The following is a 26,722-nucleotide window of genomic DNA, read 5'->3' as shown; positions in this document are numbered from 1 at the left end:
TGGTCAATTCTGAACTCAATTTGGCTCACCTTTTAGCCAGGTACATTTCTATGGCAACGAATCGTTCAGCTCTAACCTGCTCCAGGCCAGACTAACTCCACTTCAGATAGCGTTTAGCTGGCGTCGTAGTTTACCCCTCTGGTCTGGAAATCGAAGTGCAGGTTTAGAACATAGATGGGGGTACAATGGCTGATCGTCACTTACTATCTGACTTCAGAATGAATCAAGGAAATTGACCTAAAAGGTCATCACGGGTTGTAATTGAAGGTGTTTGAACAGTGGTGTTCCCTTAACTTTGTTGCTTCACCATGATCAGTATCTACTTTAATGATTATCAATAGTTCTCTGTCTGTTTGTGATGCCCAGCCTAAAATGATGGTGATGGAGCTCATGCTCTTCTCTTGTATTCTGTGTGATGACAACACCCCCCAATGACCACACAGTGGGCCACACTGTAGTGGTAGATGACCTTGAGGTCTCCCTCCTCTCATGTTCTGCAACAACATAAAACAGGTTAAGTTGCAAACATCTATTTACTCTGACATGAACAGATCTAAATGTATGGTGCACATGGTACAGTACATTGCAGGATATTGATACATTGATATGAGGCAGATAAAGATGGACCTCTAGGCCAGAGTACACATTCATAACAAACACAGCCTTTTATCACTCATCTCTGCGTTTTTATTATTTTACCACTGTTTTACTGCTAGTGTTTAACTATTGGACGTGAGGCTTGTTGCTCTGAGGTTTCATTTCTGCAACAGACAGGAGACAACATGAGGGTGTTGCCAATCACTATTGCTGTTCTCAGTGGAAATTTTAGCATGTAAATCTTAGTGGGGCAAACTCAACGTACATATTTTTTTTTAGATGCATGCCAATACACGGTGACAAACGGTTCCCCACCAAATTGTTAGGGCCTACATAAAGCTGTCGCAACAGCAGAGCTTTCCTTTCAGCAGCATGGAGTGAATCCTTAGCACTGCTACACCTGGCTATCAGCGGAGCCTTGTCTGGCAGTGAAACAGTTCATTCAGCCTCATGTACTGCCTTTTAAAAACCATAGCTGATATGGCCGACTTGTTTAAACAAATGTGTTTACTACTGACTCCTTGTGGACTTGTGTAAGTTGATAAAAACCGCATTGTGCTTCAATAAAAATGAGTTTTGACTTTTGAACCACACACAAACATTATTAAATGTATATTCAGTAAATTCAGAATGTTATTCTTATATCATTAACACTTAGCTTTAAGTATAAGCAAGTGCAAGCAAACGAGCTGTGACGAGGCAGGCCTATTGGTTCAGCACTTTAGAAATGAACACTGACAGAAATTCAGATAGATGTTAGTTCAGATAAATTCAGCAACAAGTTGAGGCTTTAACTTGACTCTTGTTTAAGTCACCACACAGTGAGAGGGAGAGACTCGGTTAGCCTACCGTTTGAGGTATTTTATTAGGCCTATTTTGTCTGAAAAGGAAGGAAAGTACAATCATGAGGATCCACTTTCATATACAATATCCCGACGCACAGACAGCGCATTGCACATACAAAACAACCCTCGCAATATCAACTGGAATTACATGGGTCTATTACTGACATTTCTGTTGAAAAAAAATATTTGAAAGGGAGGAGACTGTCACTGGCAAACATGGTTACAGACCAAACAACCTTATATAGTATTTCCTCCTCGTCAAGAAAAGCACATGAGCTAATTATAATACACAAAGTAAGCAAAACAATTGAATAATTCCAACATTGTCTAAAATAATGAAGAAGATACTAATGAGATAGACCTATATAAGCAATAGGCCAATAACAATTGAGATGTAGAAACTATGGCATAAGGGAACGATGAGCGCATAAGAGGCAGTCTGTAATTTTGATTAAGACAGTGAGTGAGCTAAGATGGACGTAGTCAATATAACTTTTTGTTCAGCACTTTTGAAATGTACAGCGACAGAATTCAGAACATGGTCCGTTCTTCCAGTATTCTCCCTGTACACCAAGTCAGAACCGTATGATAAATAAAGGGGGCATATAAGCAGACAATGAAAGCTCTTACAATATTAGATGATGTCATTTCTCTAAAACAGGGTATAGGCTACCTATGCACCACTAAGTCAGAACAGTAGGCTAAGTTCTGAGGGTGAAAGGGACCAAATTATTAGGGTGAGGCACATGGGCTACTAACAGCTTGCTGCACTTACTTACTATTTTCCTATTTGGTCTTAAAAAGAGATTACAGTACATTACAGGATATTGATAGATTCATATGATGAGTCAATAAAGATTAATTCCCTCATATGGACCTCTAGGCTAGAGTACACTTACATATCAAACACAGCCTTTTATCATTCATTTATTTAATTAGGCAAGTTAGTTAAGAACAAATTCTTATTTACAATAACAGTCTAGGAACAGTGGGTTAACTGCCTTGTTCAGGGGCAGAACAACAGACTTTAACTTGTCAGCTCAGCTATTTGATCTGGCAACCTTTCAGTTACTGGCCCAACGCTCTAACCACTCGGCTACCTGCTGCCCAATGTGATCATCCCTGTGTTATTATTATTTTACTACTTATGTTTTACAATTCCAGTTGTTATTTGTAGCATTGTATTGTAAAAGGTAACCTTATAAACAAATTCTGACTATTAATCAGGTTGTTTATTTTTTATATATATTTTCCTTTTTTTATTGAATATTTAAAACATACAATATATTGGAAGTGAAGCCGGTCAACAATTACATCACGTTGGTTATCTAACAGCCTCCCATCCAGAGCGACACACAGTAGCAACAAGGGTCAATGCCCTGCTCAAGGACACATCGACAGATCTCCCATCAGCCTTCCAAGAACCCCCCCCCACAATTCTCCAAGAACTGCCCCTCAACCATCCAATGAAAAAAATATTATAATAATTCCATTCCCCACCCACAAGACCTTCCCGCAACGCACCAACAACCAACAATAACCAACCAACAACCAAAAAGAGAAAAAAGACAAAGATGAAGGAAAACAGAAAACAACAATGACAACAAACATCATAACAGCAAGGCCAACCTTATATGTTTGACTGCATGTCTGGCACTATTACAGTATGTGTGTGTGTCCATGGATGTGTGCATTTGAATGAGAGTGTGTGTATATGCATGTGTACAAACACCTGCATGGCATTAGCCTCAGGAACACCTGCATTAACTGTAACAACACTGCCCCTCAGTGTCATTCAAACATACTTTTTATTATGTTTTATTTTGACCTTGTTTTTTTGTGCTTTTATTTTGTCAGGTTGTTTATTGTGCTGACAGTTTTTCTTACTGACAAGGCTGCTATTACAGGGTTTAGCAACAGGATGTGAAGCTGCTCTGAGGTTTCGTTTCTGCAACAGACTGGAGAGAACATGGGTGTTGCCAATGGTTCTCGTTGTGCTGCAGAGTGTTGACCACAGCAGACTAAAACATAAAGGGTTTGTAACCACCCTATGGTTGAGGCATGTCAGAAAATCAAGGTGTAACACAAACAATTATTCTGTCAAGATGAACTTTATTACATTAACTGATGGCATATTGGATGCAACCGTATAACATTTACAACATCAATGTGATAAGCCCAACTGTTTCAATCTTCTCACTTGTTTGTGTTAATATAATATATCCTCTTATAACCATATCAACTCTACCTGATGTTAATAATGTCTCTTTATTGTTCCATTTTGCTCAATAACTATTAGGTGTTTTTTTACCTTTATTTTCTAGGCAAGTCAGTTAAGAACACATTCTTATTTACAATGACAGCCTACCCCAGACAATGCTGGGCCAATTGTGTGCCACCCTTTGGGATTCCCAATCATGGCCAGATGTGATACAGCCTGGATTTGAACCAGGAACTGACTGTAGTGATACCTCATTCACTGAGATGTAGTGCCTTAAAACACTGCGCCACTCGGGAGCCCAAATGGCTTCAGACAAAAAAACCTTGATGACATGGACACTTTTTTTGTTGGGCCATACCAGTAACATTTCTCATCTGTAAGTATGAGGAAGTTGTTATTCCGTGTTGTACTGGACTCATTTACAGAATCCAGAACAGGCAGTTCAAATGAAACCAAATACTGTATGAAAGATACTGTAAAAAAATACTGTATGAAAACATGAATAGTATCATAGTCGAATACGCTGAAAATGTGTGATCCACAACTTCCCCTGAGTTTCTGTCTGACTTGTCTTGGTAATTTTCTGTACTTCTCTGGGAAAGGTACTGGTGCTCCACTGATGCCCCAACTGATACATAATATTATACCTATTACTGACTAAACAGCCTTCTCACTCTTACAAAAGGTTAAGGGTATATTTGTCCCTGATGTGCACTGTGTCATTACTGATGTATAGACATCATGTGCTTTTGTGCCATGGATCATCACTGGAGGCTTCGTGCCATGGATCATCACTGGAGGCCTAACTAAAATAATAAAGAAAACAAAGATAACAAGGCCAGGGTGTGACACTAGCACAACTCGTCCTGGCTGGATACCCCCTGTAGCCCGGCAAGTCCGGGGAGCTGGAGCAGGCTGCACTGGGCTGTGCTGGCGAACCGGGGACACTGTGCGTAGGGCTAACCCAGGCCGAGGAGATGTCCTGGAGGTCTGGAGAGCAGGGCTGGCACATTCCGTCCTGGCTCGATGCCCACTCTATCCCGGCCGATGCGAGGAGCTGGGATATAGCGCACCGGGCTATGAGTGCGCACTGAGGACACCGTGCGCATCACCCCTATAGCGCGGGGCCTGACCAGTCACAAGCTCGTCACCGTAAGCACGGGGGAGTTGGCTCAGGTCTCCTACCTGACTCCGCCAATATCCTCGTTTTTGGGGCTGCCTCTCGGGCTTCCTTGCCAGCCTTGTTCCCTCATACCGCTGGTTCCTTTCTCCTGCTGCCTCCGCTCTCCTGGCTGTCTCCAACTGTTCCCATGGGAGGCGATCCCTACCAGCCAGGATCTCCTCCCTGGGTGTAGGATCCCTTGCCGTCCAGAATGTCCTCCCATGTCCAGTCCTCTCTTCCACGCTGCTTGGTCCTTTGGTGGTGGGTAGTTCTGTCACGATCGTCTAAGGAGGAGACCAAAACGCAGCGTGGTAAGTGTTCATGTTAATTTAATAAATAAACTGAACACTGAAATAACAAAAACAACAAAGAGAGTGAACGAAACGAAACATTCCTGTAAGGTGCAGCAACACAAAACAGAAAACAACTACCCACAAAACACAGGTGGGAAAAGGATACCTAAGTATGGTTCTCAATCAGAGACAACGATAGACAGCTGCCTCTGATTGAGAACCACACCCGGCCAAACACATAGAAATATACAATATAGAACAAAAACATAGAATACCCACCCCAACTCACGCCCTGACCAAACCAAAATAGAGACATAAAAAGGATCTCTAAGGTCAGGGCGTGACAGGGCGAGCTTAGATAATATATTTTTGTGTTAAACTTTTCCTGATTTCAATATACAGACTTTCGTCATGTTTTGCTATATGTACCATAACCTCAGTCTGAATCAAACAGTAATTATTACCTCAGATTGCTTGATTGCTTTGAGATCCTCCAGCATCTCAATCTCCAATCTTCTTCGGAACTGAATATGCTCGTCATCGATTTTCTTTATTTCATCACATTGCATCTCTTTCTCCATCTCTTCCTCAGTCTGAAAAAAGATAACTGTGGAATAACTAGCCGACTAGTCCAGCAACTTACTCAGTGCATTGACACATTACACTGTGTGTCTACATTTTGGAATTATTCATGAACAATAACATGTAGACGAATATATGCAAGACCTACTGTTTCTGACAATAACAACACATGATTACCTAATTTATTAACATTAAACACAAAATACGTTAATAAGTTGGCTAAGTTAATGTAATATTGCTGGGTCTTACCAATTCCTCAAAGCATTCTCCAAATCTGAATTTCTCCAGTCCTGGGAACTCCGCTCCAGACTTAAAGAGATCCTCCAAGCTTCTGGCAACCAGGTGTAGAACTTCAAACTCGTAGGCATAGACATTGCCATCTTCACATAACAGGAGAACCAGCTGCCATCCTGCTGCCGAACATCGGAAGTCATCCAGGGCACCAATGACCACCATCTCCATTCTCTCTGGAAGGTAGCAGTCTTTCCAAACTTCTAACTGTTCACCATCTCCAGCGTGGACAGTGTCCTCCAGACCACCGATTCTCAACTCGTAACTTTTCGGCTTTGCAAGAGGAATCTTGCTGTTGCGATGTTTTGACACAATCTCTTTGATTTGGCAGAGGAATTCTACAGCATCTGTGGCAACAATTGACAATAATTTGAAAATATATTTAACATTGTAATGGTTGTAGGAGTTATTGTTATATATAGAGACAGATATGACACTATTGAGCAAAGACAGGTGTACATTAGAAAATAACATGCTCCAGACTGAAAGGCAGCTCCGGACTGAGGGGTAACTCCGGACAGAAAGGCAGCTCCGGATTGACGGGCAGCTCCGGACTGACGGGCTGCACCGGACTGAGGGGTAACTCAGGACTGAAGGGTAGCTCAGGACTGAGGGGCAGCTCCGGACTGACGGGTAGCTCCGGACTGAGGGGTAGCTCCGGACTGAGGGGTAGCTCCGGACTGAAGGGCTGCTCCGGACTGACGGGCAGATCTGGACTGACGGGTAGCTCCGGACTGACGGGCAGCTCCGGACAGAGGGGTAACTCAGGACTGAGGGGTAGCTCAGGACTGAGGGGCAGCTCCGGACTGAAAGGCAGCTCCGGACTGAGGGGTAGCTCCGGACTGAAAGGCAGCTCATGACTAAAAGGCAGCTCATGACTGACTGGCGGCTCATGACTGACTGGCGGCTCTGGCAGCTCCTGACTGGCTGGCGGCTCTGGCGGCTCCTGACTGGCGGGCGGCTCTGGCGGCTCTTGACTGGCAGGCGGCTCTGGCGGCTCCTGACTGGCGGGCGGCTCTGGCGGCTCCTGACTGACGGCTCTGGCTGCTCCTGACTGACGGCTCTAGCGGCTCCTGACTGACGGCTCTGGCTGCTCCTGACTGACGGCTCTAGCGGCTCCTGACTGACGGGCGGCTCTAGAGGCTCAGGACAGACGGGCGGCTCAGATGGCGCTGGGCAGACGGGCGGCTCAGATGGCGTTGGGCAGAAGGGCGGCTCAGATGGCGCTGGGCAGACGGGTGGCTCAGATGGCGCTGGGCAGACGGGCGGCTCAGATGGCGCTGGGCAGAAGGGCGGCTCAGATGGTGCAGGGCAGACGGGCAGCTCAGATGGCGCTGGGCAGACGGGCAGCTCAGACGGGCAGCGCAGGCGGCGCTGGACAGACGGCAGACTCTGGCCTGCTGAGGCGCACAGTAGGCCTGGTGCGTGGTGCCGGAACTGGTGGTACCGGACTGGAGACACGCACCACTGGGCGAGTGCGGGGAGCAGTAACAGGGCGTACAGGGCTCTGGAGACGCACAGGAGGCTTGGTGCGTGGTGCCGGAACTGGTGGTACCGGACTGGGTACACGCACCACTGGGCGAGTGCGGGGAGCAGGAACAGGGCGTACTGGACTCTGGAGACGCACAGGAGGCTTGGTGCGTGGTGCCGGAACTGGTGGTACCGGACTGGGTACTCGCACCACTGGGCAAGTGCGGGGAGCAGGAACAGGGCGTACTGGACTCTGGAGACACACAGGAAGCCTGGTACATGGTGTTGGCACTGGTGGTACTGGATAGACTGGACCGTGAAGGCGTACTGGAGCTCTTGAGCACCGAGCCTGCCCAACCCTACCTGGCTGAATGCTCCCCGTAGCCAGGCCAGTGCGGCGAGGTGGAATAGCCCGCACTGGGCTGTGCTGGCGAACCGGAGACACCATGTGTAGGGCTGGTGCCATGTGCACCGGCCCGAGGAGACGCACTGGAGACCAGATGCGTTGAGCCGGCTTCATGGCACCTGGCTCGATGCCCACTCTAGCCCGGCTGATACGAGGATCTGGAATGTATCTTACCGGGCTAAGCACGCGTACTGGGGACACCGTGTGCTCCACCGCATAACACGGTGCCTGACTAGTACGACGCCCTCTCTCTCCACGGTAAGCACAGGGTTTTGGCGCAGGTCTCCTACCTGTAATCGCCACAGCCCCCCGTGTGCCCCCTCCCAATAAATGTTTGGCGCTGACTCTCGGGCTTCCAACCGCGCCGCCGTGCTGCCTCCTCATACCAGCGCCTCTCTGCCTTCGATGCCTCCAACTCTGCCCTGGGGCGGCGATATTCCCCTAGCTGAGTCCAGGGTCCTTTGCCGTCCAGAATCTCTTCCCAAGTCCATGAATCCTGTGTCTCTTGCCACTGCTGATGCTGTCCTTTACCACGCTGCTTGGTCCTTGGTTGGTGGGTGTTTCTGTCTTCGTCTGAAGAGGAGGTGTAGCAGGGATCGGACCAAGACGCAGCGTGGTAAGTGTCCATGTTTTAATAGAAACAACTGAACATGACACAAATACAAAATAACAAAGTAATCCTAACCGAAAACAGTCTCGTGTGGCACAAACACTGACACAGGAAACAAACACCCACAAACCAACAGTGAAAACAGGCTACCTAAATATGGTTCCCAATCAGAGACAATGAAAAACACCTGCCTCTGATTGAGAACCATATCAGGCCAAATGACAAACCTAAACATAGAAACACAGAACATAGACTGCCCACCCCAACTCACGCCCTGACCAACTAACTAAAGACAAAAACAAAGGAAATAAAGGTCAGAACGTGACAACTAAGCAGGGAGAACACTAAACATGATGACAGACTAACCAGGGAGACCACTAAACATGATGACAGACTAACCAGGCAGAACACTAAACATGATGACAGACTAACCAGGGAGACCACTAAACATGATGACAGACTAAACAGGGAGACCACTAAACATGATGACAGACTAACCAGGGAGAACACTAAACATGATGACAGACTAAATAGGGAGACCACTAAACATGATGACAGACTAACCAGGGAGAACACTAAACATGATAACAGACTAACCAGGGAGAACACTAAACATGATGACAGACTAACCAGGGAGACCACTAAACATGATGACAGACTAACCAGGGAGAGCACTAAACATGATGACAGACTAACCAGCGGAGAACACTAAACATGATGACAGACTAACCAGGCAGAACACTAAACATGATGACAGACTAACCAGGGAGACATCTAAACATGATGACAGACTAACCAGGGAGAACACTAAACATGATGACAGACTAACCAGGGAGACCACTAAACATGATGACAGACTAAGCAGGGAGAACACTAAACATGATGACAGACTAACCAGGCAGAACACTAAACATGATGACAGACTAACCAGGGAGAACACTAAACATGATGACAGACTAACCAGGGAGACCACTAAACATGATGACAGACTAACCAGGGAGACCACTAAACATGATGACAGACTAACCAGGGAGACCACTAAACATGATGACAGACTAACCAGGGAGAACACTAAACATGATGACAGACTAACCAGGGAGACCACTAAACATGATGACAGACTAACCAGGGGAGAACACTAAACATGATGACAGACTAACCAGGGAGACCACTAAACATGATGACAGACTAACCAGGCAGAACACTAAACATGATGACAGACTAACCAGGGAGACCACTAAACATGATGACAGACTAACCAGGGGAGAACACTAAACATGATGACAGACTAACCAGGGAGACCACTAAACATGATGACAGACTAACCAGGCAGAACACTAAACATGATGACAGACTAACCAGGGGAGAACACTAAACATGATGACAGACTAACCAGGCAGAACATTAAACATGATGACAGACTAACCAGGCAGAACATTAAACATGATGACAGACTAAGCAGGGAGAACACTAAACATGATGACAGACTAAGCAGGGAGAACACTAAACATGATGACAGACTAACCAGGCAGAACACTAAACATGATGACAGACTAACCAGGCAGCACACTAAACATGATGACAGACTAACCAGGCAGAACACTAAACATGATGACAGACTAACCAGGGGAGAACACTAAACATGATGACAGACTAACCAGGGGAGAACACTAAACATGATGACAGACTAACCAGGCAGAACACTAAACATGATGACAGACTAACCAGGCAGAACATTAAACATGATGACAGACTAACCAGGCAGCACACTAAACATTATGGGGAACCTGGGGAGTAAACAACAAGAGATAAAAGCTTAGACAACAGCCATTTTGGGTGGGCCTGTGTGAAGAGGTGTCTGAGTGTGAGCAAGAATATGTGTATGGATTGTGAGGACCTGACATGGAGAGGGAGATCCAGAGCTGGGGGCCTGCACTGCTAAAAGGACGTTCTCACATGGAGCGGAGCCTGTTGCGAGGAATGGTGAGTAGGCCAGTGTCAGAGGAGCGCAGTAAATGGGTGGGAGTGTAGGGTTGCAGGAGGTCAGAGAGGTATGTGGGTGCCAGTCTATTTGTAGGAGAGCAAGAGTAGTTTGAAGATGATCCTGTATTGAACTGGGAGCCAGTGAAGTTTGATGAAGGTTGTGATGCCCCAAGGTCTGGTGTGTGTGAGGACTGACAGCTGAGTTTGAATGGATGGTCCAGTGTTTTGTCAGGGAGTCTGTAGAGAACGGTGTTGCAATAGTCCAGGCGTGAATGAGGGTTTCAGCAATGGGGTCGGTGATAGTGGGTCCGAGTTGTGACATGTTTTGGAGGTGCGTAATACATACTGAAAGGCCTACGTTGGTTAGCATAGGGAAAATATAGCTTTGTTTGGCAGCACAAAACGTTCAGCAACTATATTGTTTTAACGTCCAATAGGGCAGGTAATTACAGTCAATTCTTAATTAAACTTCATTTTGGAAATGTAAAATCCCAGTCTGGAATGATTCTTCAATGGAGGTGGTGAAAAGGGAACCGGGTATCACAGACACTCATTGACCAACAGCCAAACAACCTCCTCACAGCTGAGACATCAGTCCAAATATCATCACCCATCACCTTCATTCATGTTTTCTTCTGTCACACTGCTCACATGCATTCACCTGCAGATCCACAAACACATTGATTGAATGTTTCTTCTGTCACACCAATCGAACACTTGATAGCCTACCTATATAATGAAATATCTTCATCCAACATTTCTTCTTTGGCACTGATGAATCTGGTGTCCATAGCTATCTGTCTTCTCTGATGTCCAGGTCCCACCGACTTTCAGAGAGATTCGTCTTGCATCACGGCTTAAATCCTAGTTTGAAAAATGTACTACTTCTCAAACCTCGTACAAGTCTCACACAGGCACATGTGGTGATTTAATGGACATGTTTGAATCACTAGTATATCTCAACATAGGAATTCAACCACTATGCATTAATACGACAGAGGAAGAAAAAGCTCTGACGAAAACTCTGAAAAGATAGCAGCAAAGATGTGTTATAAACAATTGTCAATATGTTGTGGCATAAATCAGACAAACTTCATAGACTTGATGTGTTCCCATTTAGAACCATGACTAGTCAGTAGTGCTTGTTTTAATGGGTCCCAAATGTACAGTAGGACATCTGAGATACGAACACATTACAAATGGAGGTTGTTTGGAACACTGAATTCTGAAAGGCCCATAACTTTGAAATCCACTTAAAGGAATAGTTTGAGATTTTGGCAATTGTTCTACTTACCCAGAGTCATATGAACTCATGGATACCATTTTTATGTCTCTACATGCAGTTTGAAGGAAGTTGAAGGTTGTTTCTGGAGGGAATGCTAAATAGAATCAGCGCAACGAATGGAAATCTATGGGATCAGCTAGCTTTTTGATTTCCTTGTGGATTTTTAAAGAATCGGCCTTGGGCCTTATATAGTATAGAATGACAACCAATCATAAAACATGAAGACACTGTTTTCATATAGTGAAGGAGGGGCCCTAGTGGCCACAAGTCACCAGTAAGCAAGCAACTTTATCTTCTTATGACATTCAATTTCTGTAATGGCTTTCTTCCTGGGATGAAGGAGAGGACCAAAATTCAGCGCAGTTAGTGTTCAACATGTTTAATAAAGAAAGACAATAACGTGAACACTATACCAACTACAAAATAACAAACGTGAAAACCGAGACGGTCCTATCTGGTGCAGAACACAAACACAGAGACAGGAAACAATCACCCACAAACAAACAGTGAGAACAGCCTACCTTAATATGGTTCTCAATCAGAGGAAACGTGAATCACCTGCCTCTAATTGAGAACCATATCAGGCAGCACATTTAACCCAACATAGAAACACATAACATAGACTACCCACCCAGCTCACGTCCTGACCAACTAAACAAAGTAAAACAAAGGCAAATAAGGTCAGGAACGTGACAGTTCCCCCCCCAAGATGCGGACTCCGGCCGCAAAACTGAACCTCAAGGGGAGGGTCTGGGTGGGCATCTGTCCACGGTGGCGGCTCCGGCGCAGGACGAGGATACCACTCCACCATTGTCTTTGTCCCCCTCCTTAGCGTCCTTTGAGTGGCAATCCTCGCCCCCGACCCTGGTCTAGGAACCTTAACACAGGTCCCCCCTAAATAACTCAGGACAGAGAGGTAGCTCAGGACAGAGAGGTAGCTCATGACAGAGAGGTAGCTCAGGACAGAGAGGTAGCTCAGGACAGAGAAGTAGCTCAGGACAGAGAGGTAGCTTAGGACAGAGGGGCAACTCTGGACTACTGGCAGCTCCGGACTGAGGGGCAGCTCCGGGTTGAGGGGCAGCTCCGGGCTGAGGGGAAACCCATGACTGGAGGGCAGCTCATGACTGGAGGGCAGCTCATGACTGGAGGACAGCTCATGACTGGAGGGCTCTGGCGGATCCTGGCTGGCTGGCTCTGGCGGATCCTGGCTGGCTTGCTCTGGCTGCTCATGGCTGGCTGGCGGCTCTGGCTGCTCATGGCTGGCTGGCGGCTCTGGCTGCTCATGGCTGGCTGGCGGCTCTGGCTGCTCATGGCTGGCTGGCGGCTCTGGCTGCTCATGGCTGGCGGAAGGCTCTGGCTGCTCCTGTCTGGCGGAAGGCTCTGGCTGCTCCTGTCTGGCGGAAGGCTCTAGCGGCTCCTGTCTGGCAGATGGCTCTGAAGGCTCATGACAGACGGGCGGCTTTGAAGGCTCAGTACAGACTGGCGGCTTTGCAGGTACAGTACAGACGGGCAGTTCATGCGGCGCTTGGCAGACGGACAGCTCAGACGGCGTTGGGCAGACGGGCAGTTCAGGCACCGTTGGGCAGACGGGCAGTTCAGGCGCCGTTGGGCAGACGGATGACTCAGATGGCGCTGGGCAGACGGATGGCTCAGATGGTGCTGGGCAGGCAGGCAGTACAGACGGTGCTGGGCAGACAAGCAGTGCAGGCGGCGTTGGGCAGACGGCCGACTCTGACCTGCTGAGGCGCACAGTAGGCCTGGTGCGTGGTGCCGGAACTGGTGGTACCGGACTGGAGACACGCACCTCAAGGCTAGTGCGGGGAGCAGGAACAGGGCACACTGGTTTCTCAAAGCGCACTATAGGCCTGGTGCGTGGTGCCGGAACTGGTGGTACCGGACTGAGGGCACGCACCGTAGGGAGAGTGTGTGGAGGAGGAACTGGGCTCTGGAGACGCACTGGAAACATGGTGCGTGGTGTAGGCACTGGTGGTACTGGACAGACCGGACCGTGAAGACGCACTGGAGGTCTTGAGAGCAGGGCTGGCACCATCCGCCCTGGCTGGATCTTCACCCTAGCCCGGCAGATGTGGGGAGCTGAGATGTTGCGCACCGGGCTAAGCACACGCACCGGGGACACCGTGCGCTCCACCGCATAACACGGTGCCTGCCCAGGACGACGCCCTCTCTCTCCACTGGAAGCACGGCTGGGAGAGTTGTAGCGGCGAGCTGGCAGAGGACGTGCAGGGCTAGGAAGGCGCACAGGAGGCCTGGTGCGTGAGGCTGGCACAGTCTTAACCAGACGGCTAGCACGCACCTCAGGACGAGTATGGAGAGCTGTTCCCGTCGACATCAACTCCCCGACACGTTCAGTCAGGCGGATGTCGTGCCTTATGCACCAAACCAGCACCTCCCTCATAACTCTCTCCTCCAATTTCCCCATTAACTCCTTCACTGTCTCTGCGTCACTCACCTCCAATTCCGCCCTGACCGGCTCCTTACGGTAAGCAGGGGGAGTTGGCTCAGGTCTGACTCCTGACTCTGCCACACTCCCCGTGCCCCCCCAAAGACATTTTTGGGGCTGCCTCTCGGGCCTCCAGCCGCTCTGCCGTGCTAGCGCCTCATAATAGCGCCTCTCCGCCTTCGCTGCCTCCAGCTCTTCTTTGGGGCGGCGATATTCCCCTGGCTCTGCCCAGTGTCCTTTGCCGTCTAGGTCGTCCTCCCATGTCCATTTCTCCAAATAGTGCAGCCTCTCCTGCTGCTGCTGCAGCCTCTCCTGCTGCTGCTGCTGCTGCTGCTTGGTCCGGGTTAGGTGGGTGGTTCTGTAGTGGCTGTCTAATGCCTCCTCCTCGGATGAGGAGGAGGAGTAAGGGTCGGACCAAAATTCAGCGCAGTTAGTGTTCAACATGTTTAATAAAGAAAGACAATAACGTGAACACTATACCAACTACAAACTAACAAACGTGAAAACCGAGACAGTCCTATCTGGTGCAGAACACAAACACAGAGACAGGAAACAATCACCCACAAACAAACAGTGAGAACAGCCTACCTTAATATGGTTCTCAATCAGAGGAAACGTCAAACACCTGCCTCTAATTGAGAACCATATCAGGCAACACATTTAACCCAAAATAGAAACACATAACATAGACTACCCACCCAGCTCACGTCCTGACCAACGAAACAAAGTAAAACAAAGGCAAATAAGGTCAGGAACCTGACAATTTCTCTATCATGAAATGTGAATGTTTATGGAAATTGTTTATTGAAAAATAAAATATGAGGTCTAGTGTTGTCTAAACCCGGGATTCAATCCAATTGCGGGTAATAGGCAATGCGGCTTTTAAAGGCAATGTTCCCGAGTTCACGGAGATCGCATTCACAGTAAATGCTGCATATGTCAACTGAATCAGACATTTCCTTTTAAAGTGTCTGAATACAAAGGCCATTGGATGACAATACACTACATAAAGAAAGTCGGCTGGTACCTTCTTTTCCCCTCTCACAGAGAAGAAACTCAGTCTTTATCTTCTTCAACAACCTGTATAAAATGATAAAAACAATATAAGTATTGTTTTATTAAACTGTACAATTATTTATTAATTGAACTAAAACAACAAGAACTACACATTTGCAAACTAGGTAAGGAACCCAGACATGCCCTGAGTAAATTCTTAAACAAATTAAATTCAGCAAGTCAATAAATGTAATAAACAAAGTGTGGGCCAACGTCATTTAAATAACCTGGAGCCTCATATATATATAGAATATATATATATATTATCTCTTACATTTTTATAATTGAAATATCTTTACCCCATTGATGTGATGATTCCCCGATGACTGTTGGGAAAACAATACAAATGCTGGTGAACAAGTAGGGCAAAAAAAGCACTTCAACTTGAAGAATCCACACCAAAATGAATAAACACTACTCATGAATAATATAGATCAAAACAATTTATGGGGTCTACCATCCCATCAAATCAACATGACAATTATAATTTTAAATGTCATTCCAATAAATAGTTTATTTGAGTGAAACACACCTAATAAAGTTGAAATAGGCTTACATTAAATAGTTGCATACACCTAAACATTCCGTATAAACCTAGGGATGGGCATTTGTACAAATGTACAATTTATCATAACAATTACAGGTTAGGAATCCTAATAGCTAAATAGTTTCATGTAGGTCAATTCAGTCATATAAAAAAACACATTTAAGATTAATTTATTGAAACTGTAATATCAACTAGTTATTGTGTATCCTGGAACACATCTTCAATAAGGTAGTAACCTCAGAAGAGTGGAGCTTGCTTATAGAAGCCTATAGCTGTGCAATGACAGCCTTGTTTTGCTAATATAGACGCTCTTATTTCCCGAGCACTTATCACAGTCAATACACTTATTTTATAATAAAAGCATGATGTAATATAAGAGATTAAAATAGAACAGAATAGTGCGAAATGATTCGCATCTCGCGTCTGAACAGAGTTATTCACAACGAATGGTCATTTGAAACGGATCTCAATTTGGCAAGTTGAAAGACATATTTTTCAGGGTTACAAACCTAAATCTGTCTTCTTATTGATATACAGACGTTCAATTTAGTTCATTATGCGGTTCCTTGGAATGATCTAAACGTATTAACAAATTTTCATTGAACACTGCATTGGGATGAATTAGGGTCACGACATATGTTTGGGGAGTAGGCCGTCTGTCTGGTGAGTAGGCTTAACGGTTCTGATGAAAATACGCTCTTTGTCTTTATCAAACTAATGTTTTTGCATATTTCCAGTGTGGATGCTGTCTATATGCAGGGTGGTGATAGCCAAGGCTAACCAATTCTAAATGCCACTAGCGGTTCGCAATGTAGGGTCGACAATAGTTCCCACAGCCACAAAGTCCGAAACCCTGCTTGTTTCTACACTTCGCTTCTTAAAATCAGATTTGAAACCTAACCCTTAACCCTAACCTTAATCACACTGTTAACCTTGTGCCTAAACCTGACCTTAAGCTTTTTTATATGAATATTTACGATATAGACAATGCTGACTTTGTGACTGTGATAACTAGGTTCCCCCGCAAAGTCACCTAAACTGAAAAGGACGCAGTTCTTCCAAAACTGCAGCTCATTGCTGGAATACATATTTCCCTACTTCAGTCAACCAGTCCATTTTGAAGTCGTGATAAAACTCTCCTAATTTGGCAAGGATTGTAGTTTCTGCATCCCAACAGTTTGACACGTTTTTATAGTAATTTATTTCTATAAACGCATTCCACATGCTTGAGTAGAGGGAGCGATCGTAATTCCACGTAGGTTAATGCTGCGTTAATGTAGTCGTTGGAGCGTTCTATTTCCTAAATGCGATGTTGGAAATTTGACTTTGTTTCATTCATATGCATTTTGGTTGGAACAATTCTTCAACCAAAAGTATTTGAACTACCTTGATAAGCTAACTAGCGTTGCTTATAATTAAGTTAGCTAGCTTGATTAACATTGATAATATGATCAATATGATTAAACTAGCTACCTTATGCCGTACCTATCTTGTGCTTGTCAAAAACGGATTGTTATCGTCTTTTGTTCAAAATGTAAAAGGTCAGTTGTCACAATTGGGTAGCTCACACAGTTTCCCGAATTGTAATTCTGATATGAAGGGTCATTCAAGTGAAACTTCCCAGTCAGAATTTCCGATAACTCCGATAGCACGAGAACGCAGCATATGCTACTTCTCTAATGTATCTAATGGATTTCTCGAGCCAAACTATAAAACACTTTCTTCTCACCAAAGACACGTTTCTTCAGCAGACATATTTTTATTTTTATTAGCCTACTGAGGAACCGATACCATAGGACCAATATTTCTGGTAATAGTAATTAGAACAAAATAAACATCATAAATTTCCGGAAGGCTATCACCCCTTCAATGAAACGCTTATATTACAAACAAGTCTATCGTAACGTAGCTTACCAGATTCAAATGTAGTCTGTAAGAAATGTAAAGGCAATTTACCAACAAAACAAAAAACAACGTTTGAATTGCTTCTTTTGGGCTGTTGCGTAAGAAGTGTCTTGACAAGTATTTGTTATTTTCTTCTTGACTGAACACGGAAGAGCTTGAGACGACAGTACAATTCAGTGGAAAATTACTGTAGGCAATGTGCTGTGTGCGTCATATTTCATTAAAGGCTCATGACTAAAAAATAAACTGAGGCATGAGCTTTAGACTAGTAGCTAGTTATACTAGTTATAACCAACTTTCACTTTAGAAAAAGACGTGGAGGCAAAGGCACTTTTTAAGTTGTCAATAAAACAACACTTTTGAGGGATCGCTTCTCCTTTGAACCATCTATTGTGTACAACAATATATTGGTTTGATTTAATTTGACAGAAATGTTGGTTAGACTATTCTTATACCACTTATGCCAGTATAACAAATTAATTGGATACCATGATACGCATAGATATGTTGTGCTATCTGTGTTAATACGCTTGACCTATGTTAGAGACTTTTTAAGTGCAACTGGTATAGCTTGCCAGAACGGTTAATGCGATTTTGACACCCTGGGCCAGCCTGGAAATGCAGCTCTTTGCCTGCTCACAGGTTGCTGACATGTTGTTTCTCTGAAAAATGTGAAAATTATTGCCTTCGTTTTGTAATTGGGCTGCTTCCCCGGGTGTGAACCAAATGCCCCTTTTGAGTGGATGGCGAAGTCGGCTCAGAACAGGGTTCGATTAAGCTATGTGGAATTATTTTAGGAAGGTCATACCAAAGAAAATGTTGCTATTAGGTTTGGAATTTAAAAACTTCTTCGGGATCAGGTGTCCCTTCCACAGGACGGTTGAGCTAACGCAGGCTAGTGCGATTAGCATGAGGTTGTAAGTAACAAGAATATTTCCCAGGACATAGACATATCTGATATTGTCAGAAAGGTTAAATTCTTGTTAATCTAACTGAACTGTCCAATTTACAGTAGCTACTAAAGTGAAAGAATACCATGCTATTGTTTGAGGAGAGTGCACAGTTTTGAACATGAAAAGTTATTAATAAACAAATTAGGCACATTTGGGTAGTCTTGATACAACATTTTGAACAGAAATATAATGGTTCATTGGATCAGTCTAAAACTTTGCACATATACTGCTGTCATCTAGTGGCCAAAATCTAAATTGCACCTGGGCTGGAATAATACATTATGGCCTTTCTCTTGCATTTCGAAGGTGATGGTACAAAAAAAAAAATACATAAGAACATTTTTTTTTCTTTGTATTATCTTTTACTAGATCTATTGTGTTATATTCTCCTACACCCCTTTCACATTTCCACAAACTTCAAAGTGTTTCCTTTCAAATGATACCAAGAATATGCATATCCTTGCTTCAGGGCCTGAGCTACAGGCAGTTAGATTTGGGTCATTTCAGGCGGAAAAAAAATAAAAAGGGGGCGGATCCTTAAGACCATGAAGTATAAAAAAATATATATAAAATTATTTGGTGAACATTTTATTTGGCCTTACTGCTAATAGCCCATACAAATGCATTGAATAACGGAGTCACTACATGAAAGAACAGTCCCTCCCAAGAAATCTACAGGAAGTTTGTTCTGAAGTGTTTGTCCTATATCTGAGATATATAAGAAAAATCAGGAAACATGTTATATATATATTTTTTTACATGTAACCATTATTTTTGGCAATAGACAGTGCATTCGGAAAGTATTCAGACCCCTTGACCTTTTCCACATTTTGTTACATTACAGCCTTATTCTAAAATGTATTAATTTGTTTTTTTCCCTCATCAATCTAAACACAATACCCCACAATGACAAAGTAAAAACAGGTTTTACAAACATTTGTCCTCTGTCAGAGTGACCATTGGGTTCTTGGTCACCTCCCTGACCAAGGCCCTTCTCCCCCGATTGCTCAGGTTTTTAATACATTTGCAAGCATTCCAGAACCCTGTTTTCGCTTTGTCATAGTGTGTAGAATGTAGATTGATGAGGAAAAAGTAATAATTTATTCAATTTTAGACATAACCGTGGGGCTCCTTGTCCATTGCGCAGACACAGCGCATCGGAGATACAGATTGTTTTTGCGTCAACCTGGCACTCAATCATTTTTTACTTTTTTGCTATTTTTATATAGGGACATAAAACTAAAACTGAGGGCATTACATTTTGAACTGAGTAGGGCTAAGCCCCCTTTAGCCACCTCGTCCAGCTGGGAAGCCCCAAAATCTGCTTATTTATTTTATTTTAACCAACCAACTTTCAGGAATTCTATTTTGATAATGGATCAAAAATATTTACAATATAAGTTTTTTTCATAAAATAACATCAATCATGCTGTCTATAATTCTCCGGTGTTACACAAGTTCAGTGTCACACCCTTTCTGCTAGCCTGGTATCATAGTAAACGTAAATGCGGGGACTCTTAAATTAGTATGATATGTAACGTTTGGTTTGGTCACGTAAAATAGATGTGTACTTAAGGCAAAAACAAAAGTGGGATGGTTTATCGGGGTGGATGGGTTGGCACATAACGTGAACGTCTAGCAACCCAAAGGTTGCGAAGTCGAATCTCATCACGAACAACTAGCATTTTAGTTAATATATATACTAATTAGCATGTTAGCTAACTCGTCCCTAACCCTAACCCCTTTGCTCTACCCTTTCCCTAACACTAACCGTAACCCTAACCTTAACCTAACTCCTAAAATGAACCCTAACCCCTAAACCTAACTAATGTTAGCCAGCTAGCTAACTTTAGCCACTTAGCTATAATTCGTAGCATATCATACAATTTGAAATATCATAACATATTGTAATTTTTTCAAATATGTAACATATATTACGTTTTGCAAATTCGTAACATATAATACTAATTGTAATTCATAACATATCATATGAAATGGGTGATGGACATCAACAAATTAATAAATACCATACGAAACGTAACATATCATACTAAATGGAGTGTCTAGGATTTACGCAAAGAATATTTCTAAATGCTCTGGGACCACGTTGCAGCTCCAACTTCATGTTACATCAAAAATGTGCATACAATTTCCACTGTTACACAAAACACATGGCAGGGTATTTGATAATGGAAAAAGTTGATAGCTTATTACAGTAATAAAAAAAAGACTAAACCAAAAATAAAACGATTTCACAATGAATTCCCATGGTTGATGTTTTCTATGTCTGCTATTACAGGTAATATTTTTCTTGTTTGGAGTCCAAGCTGTAATTCATAACCATTTGCCTAGGCATTGTGACTTTAGCACAGTTACCTTAGTCACAGTTGAGTGAGCAAAGATCACAATTGTTTTTGCAGTTTCAGGGGGAAGTCAAATGTTAAAATCTGCAGGGCCAGCACCTGACAAAGGTCTGTTAATTAAGCTCTACGATAAACTAAAATGTATTGTTCCACCACAGCTGTGCTTCTTCCAGAAGAAAATCCAACCATTTAAAAAAAATGTAAATACAGATAAAATAAAATGTCAGATATGCATTCAATATGCAAGAGTACCTATGAGAATGTATTTCTGGAGAGTAATCATGTGATCACATGCATATTCATTAATTTAATTATTGTTTTTACAGTGTGTATATTTTTTTTATTCGTGTTCATCATCCAAACCAAATTTCAGTATGGAATAATGAAGTTAAACTCGGAACTTGAACTTGATATCTCTTCTTTTAAGTTTACCCAGCAAGATATAGTCGTGAACAAAACAGGTTGTCTGTAGTATTTTAATGTGGCTGGAGTATGTAGCATTTTAGTTTTTTGGTAGATCACCTGCTAAATGTACTGGTTGCAATTGTTTGCAAGTGCTATTCAAACTTCGCAAGTGCTATTCAAACACCATCATGTTCTTGAGAGTCTCATCTTTCCAGAGAGGGGTCATAAAAGTTTGTAGGTCAACCCGTTCGGATGCTGCATGCGATTTTGTGAGAAGACCGATTTTCGGGATGCCTTTGTTTCTTTTCAGAGTGGAGGCTGCTATTATTTGGTCTTAGAAAGAGATTACAGTACATCACAGGATATTGGTACATTCATATGATGAGTCAATAAAGATAAATTCCCTCATATGGACCTCTAGGTCAGAGTACATTTACATAACAAACACAAACACAGCCTTTTATCACTCATCCCCACTTATGTTTTACAATTCCAGTTGTAATTTGTAGCATTTTATCTTAAAATGTAACCTTATAAACAAATTCTAGTCAGATGTGTATTGTGACACTTGGAAACTTTTCTCATCATACTGCTGGCAGTTTTTCAGAGTGGCGGTTGTTATTACATGGTTTCGCAACAGGATGTGAGGCTGCTCTGAGGTTTCCTCTGTGCAACAGTGGAGAGAACATGAGGGCGTTGACAATTGTTATTGGGTTCTGCAGAGAGCCAACAGCAGCACCTTAGTTTGTAACCACAGAGAAAGAGGGTTAAAAACAAAACCCTCCCCCCTATAGTTGAGGCAGAGGAAACTTCCAAGTCAAACACAGTAAAAACACCATGTATAAAACCTATGTGAAACAAAACCTAAATGTTCAAAAGCGTTTTGTACCATATTTCTAAGACATTTTCTCTTGTGTAGTCTCCAAAACTCATATTGCTGCAGACATCCTGATCACATAATAGAAGTTTACACAGTCACAGTTTGGACTTGGTTTGAAAATGACGGCCAAATGCACACTGTTCAGAGGTGCTAAGTAGACCTATGCCTTAAGACCATGTTCCAAAGCTATTCCTGCCTTTTCTCTAAGACCTTTTAGGGTTTCCCTTGTGCAGTAGATTCCCAAAATCATATTGCTCCGGACATCCTGATCATTTAAAATAAGTTTACTCAGGCACTCCGTTTCGGCACAGTTTCCGTAGGGAAAGTCATTTCTGTCTGTCTCAGGGTTTGAGAGAGAGAAAAGATCCCCACAGTTCTTGCACGGCCTTCGGTCTTCATAACAATTGGTCTGGTGATTCCTGTAGAATGCTCTGCATTTTACAGAGACAGGGAATCTGATACCGTTTCCCTGTTCATCATGTCTGAATGACAACACTGCATAAGACACATAGTCATGCCACACTTTTAGACATGACCAATTGATCACAATGTTCTTTTCTCTCTCCCCTCTACAGGACAGGGATGCTCCATAGTACTTGTCTGGTCTGAGGGCTCCAGGGGTTTCGTTGTAGCACACAGCAATGACAGTAGCCTCCAGAGTGTAGTAGTTTGTGTAGTTACTCTCGCCTTTTATTTTGGGGGGCAATTTCAATGCTTCCAGGAAACTTAGAAGAAATGTTTTTATTCCCCTTTCCTCTTCCCCTTCACATCGACAAATCCTGACAGCCTGAAAAACAAACAAAGTGAAACATGCAATATTCAACAAATTATAAGCTACATGGAAAATGCATGTTTTATTGTCATTGTTTATTGTTCATTTTGTTGATGTGGAAATTTGTCAGGGACAAAAGCTTCAAGTTAAATCTATTCTATTTACACACTTACCAAATCCAGAAGAATGGAGAATGGAGTCTGGTGGGGTGGACACTTGTAATTATTGAATGCCTGTGGAAATCTTCTTTTTAAATCGTACATCACCTCTGGAGACTCAAAGAAGGCAGTTGGAGGAAGACGGGCCTTATGAATGTGACCTAAGAAAAAGATGCTATGAAGCAACTTTTAACAAACATGAATAATTAATTACATTGAACAATTAATAATAACTTTTTGTTCTAGAAATAATTCATTTGTAACATGATCAAATGTTTAGTAACCTAAAAATATACACAATGTGTGGGAATGTATTTTAGGTGATGATTAATGCATTTTAATTAGGGGATATGTACCTTATTCATATAAATGTTTATTTTGTGATGTTTATCCTGGTGTTCTCTCCAAGTCTTCACAAGCTTTCTAATGAAAGCTGTACCTGATGACTTTAAGCTTCCATCATTTCTTTTCATCCAATTTTTGTATGTATCTGTTGGTCTCCTTAAAAGTGGTATTGTAAAGTGTAATAAAGTTAATGTACAGTAAATAATATATATTTCTAAAATGCTGTTCAAACCCAATTCAAGCAGCCCTACTCCGTTTGAGCTGTGTTATCCCATTTCCCCTGCATAATGAGAAAGCAAGTTGAGTTTCTTTATTTTTCAGTCTTTTTCGTTTTCTTGAGTACACAAATGGGCATCATTTGTTATAGTTGTGCAATTTCACTAGTTAAGCAATTTAACAACTCTGATCAACTACAATACTAGATAATCTTGCTGTACAAACTTTTGCTTTTTACTCTGGAAATAAATCTGCATGTTAACTACTACTGAACAGCTTAAAGGGATAGTTCAGCGTAATTACATTTTAGATATTTGTTTTCTTACCTTGAATGCAATACGTGAATAAGAACTGACTGTAATCTACAATTTGGTTTCAATTAACTAGCCACTGATAACAAATGACAGTAACCTCTCATTTGCCACTACCTTACATTCAAGTCAACCTCACATGGGTATCGACTACCATGCTAGTCGATACCTATAGACTCCAAGCTCGCGAAACAACCTCGAACTTCCTTCATACTAGATGGACACAGAGACATAAAATGTGTATCTCCAAGTTCATCTGACTCTCAGGAAGTAGATAAAGGGCCGCATTGCCAAAATGCCTAAGTATCGCATTAAATCATGCCATAATCATTGCAAAATACTGTAAAACCAAGTCATTGAGTGACAATCAGTTTAAGAGATGATTTGTACATGAAATTTAAAACATACTGAAAGGGGTAAAGGGCCATCTTTATTTTTTGGTCCTAAAATGCTTATTAGCATTAGTTGTAACGAGCTAGTTAATCAAATAAAAGTGTGGATTGCAGTCTGCACTTGTCCATAGACTGCTTTCAACACAGTTGCTGAACTAACTATTTTAATAATATCTACAATTATCTCACAAATGCAAAAATCATTTTAGTCTATATGTATCTTGCACTATCATAAGTGATCACAATTGACACTAACCTTTTTGTAGGTGGTACCTGCCCCTGTAAATAGAAAAACAAATATTTAACAACTTAATGTAATTTTAATATGGTATTAATAGTAATATTTAGATGATTCATATTGTAATTTGTATTATTGATTTCTACTTACGGAGCTGCTCATGATTGCCGTGGGTGCTGAAGCCTAGCAAATTAATGACTGGGAGTTAAAATGTTTTAGGGCGGGGCATAGAAAAGAAGAGAAGAATGAAGTAACATCCATAAAGATTTGAACATATTAACTTACTCAGCTGCAGTTATGTTTTTCTGTAAGATAGTAAATCGATAGGCAAAATGAAATAATAATAATAACAAAATAAGCAGAGTTTACCCCATTAACTTATGTTTGTATATGAAACCCAAAAGAATAAATTAACGTGAAGGTTCCGGAAAGCCAGTAGCCGTTTGGTGCATGTTACGCTTTCAAACCTTACTGCAGTGCTCACTGACAAGTAGTATTACAGATAGAAGTTGTAACCCAGAAACATCACAGGGCTATAAAGCTGAAGCATGCCCTTACATCTACGGTAGTGAGAGGAAGTCCAGTCGTGCATGGGAGAGGATGGAAGTAGGTGGAAGTGGTGCATGGGAGAGGATGGAAGTAGGTGGAAGTGGTGCATGGGAGAGGATGGAAGTAGGTGGAAGTGGTGCATGGGAGAGGATGGAAGTAGGTGGAAGTGGTGCATGGGAGAGGATGGAAGTAGGTGGAAGTAATGCATGGGAGAGGATGGAAGTAGGTGGAAGTGGTGCATGGGAGAGGGTGGAAGTAGGTGGAAGTAATGCATGGGAGAGGATGGAAGTAGGTGGAAGTGGTGCATGGGAGAGGATGGAAGTAGGTGGAAGTAATGCATGGGAGAGGATGGAAGTAGGTGGAAGTGGTGCATGGGAGAGGATGGAAGTAGGTGGAAGTAATGCATGGGAGAGGATGGAAGTAGGTGGAAGTAATGCATGGGAGAGGATGGAAGTAGGTGGAAGTGGTGCATGGGAGAGGATGGAAGTAGGTGGAAGTGGTGCATGGGAGAGGATGGAAGTAGGTGGAAGTGGTGCATGGGAGAGGATGGAAGTAGGTGGAAGTGGTGCATGGGAGAGGATGGAAGTAGGTGGAAGTGGTGCATGGGAGAGGATGGAAGTAGGTGGAAGTGGTGCATGGGAGAGGATGGAAGTAGGTGGAAGTGGTGCATGGGAGAGGATGGAAGTAGGTGGAAGTGGTGCATGGGAGAGGATGGAAGTAGGTGGAAGTGGTGCATGGGAGAGGATGGAAGTAGGTGGAAGTGGTGCATGGGAGAGGGTGGAAGTAGGTGAAACTGGGCCCACATTCTGCTATTATTCTCATCGATGAAGCATCTGATCTCAATACATTTTTCTGTTCCCAAAAATATAATTTAATTTAAAAAAATTCAAGGGGCGGTGTGAGGTCCAAAAAGGGGGTTTGTTGCCCGAGGGCAACACCATGCCATAGAGGGTTAAGTTTCACAGAGTCGTAGCTGAATGATGACATGAATAAAATACAGCTGGCGGGTTATACACTGTATCGGAAGGATAGAACAGCAGCCTCTGGTAAGACATGGGGTGGCGGTCTATGTATATTTGTAAACAACAGCTGGTGCATGATTTCTATGGAAGTCTTGAGGTTTTGTTAGCCTGAGGTAAAGTATGTCATGATAAGCTGTAGACCACACTATTTACCGAGAGAGTTTTCATCTATATTCTTCGTAGCTGTCTATTTACCACCCCAAATCGATGCTGGCAACAAGACCGCACTCAATGAACTGTATACGGCTATAAGCAAACAGGAAAACGCTCATACAGAGGCGGCGCTCCTAGTGGCTGGGGACTTTTTGCAGGAAACTTAAATCCATTTACCTCATTTCTACCAGTATGTTAAATATGCAACCATAGGAAAAAAACTCTAGACCACGTTTACTACACACACAGAG

General features: G+C 43.1%; 2 protein-coding genes across 6 annotated transcripts; both read right to left on the bottom strand.

Annotated features, from left to right (window-relative positions):
* Nucleotides 1–3,534: 3,534 nt before the first annotated feature.
* On the bottom strand, nucleotides 3,535–19,136 carry LOC129833841 (uncharacterized). 4 transcript variants are annotated; one of them, XM_055898669.1, is made up of 6 exons: nucleotides 17,724–19,136; nucleotides 15,537–15,588; nucleotides 15,234–15,286; nucleotides 5,950–6,338; nucleotides 5,583–5,711; nucleotides 3,535–5,109 (listed from the first exon to the last, which is right to left on the bottom strand). In XM_055898669.1, coding segments are annotated over exons 2-6 (942 nt in total). In that variant the 5' UTR covers nucleotides 15,539–15,588; nucleotides 17,724–19,136; the 3' UTR covers nucleotides 3,535–4,740. The 4 variants fall into 4 exon arrangements, with proteins under 4 accessions (XP_055754644.1, XP_055754643.1, XP_055754645.1 ...); XM_055898668.1 differs by having other exon boundaries at nucleotides 15,562–15,588; XM_055898670.1 differs by lacking the exons at nucleotides 15,234–15,286; nucleotides 15,537–15,588; nucleotides 17,724–19,136 and adding an exon at nucleotides 11,190–11,324.
* A 2,356-nt stretch (nucleotides 19,137–21,492) lies between these two features.
* Nucleotides 21,493–25,237, bottom strand: LOC129833840 (uncharacterized). Of its 2 annotated transcripts, XM_055898667.1 has the most exons (6): nucleotides 25,117–25,237; nucleotides 24,898–24,945; nucleotides 24,766–24,788; nucleotides 23,602–23,746; nucleotides 23,261–23,431; nucleotides 21,493–23,102 (listed from the first exon to the last, which is right to left on the bottom strand). In XM_055898667.1, exons 2-6 carry the CDS (start codon nucleotides 24,907–24,909, stop codon nucleotides 22,476–22,478), a joined length of 978 nt encoding a protein of 325 aa, XP_055754642.1. In that variant the 5' UTR covers nucleotides 24,910–24,945; nucleotides 25,117–25,237; the 3' UTR covers nucleotides 21,493–22,475. The 2 variants fall into 2 exon arrangements, with proteins under 2 accessions (XP_055754642.1, XP_055754641.1); XM_055898666.1 differs by having other exon boundaries at nucleotides 24,898–25,237.
* Nucleotides 25,238–26,722: the final 1,485 nt, after the last annotated feature.

This window comes from Salvelinus fontinalis, chromosome 34 (genome assembly GCF_029448725.1).
Source record: "Salvelinus fontinalis isolate EN_2023a chromosome 34, ASM2944872v1, whole genome shotgun sequence".
NCBI classification, from domain to species: Eukaryota; Metazoa; Chordata; class Actinopteri; order Salmoniformes; family Salmonidae; genus Salvelinus; species Salvelinus fontinalis.
Note: the sequence above shows the minus strand (reverse complement) of the source record. Positions and strands in the feature narration are given on the sequence as shown.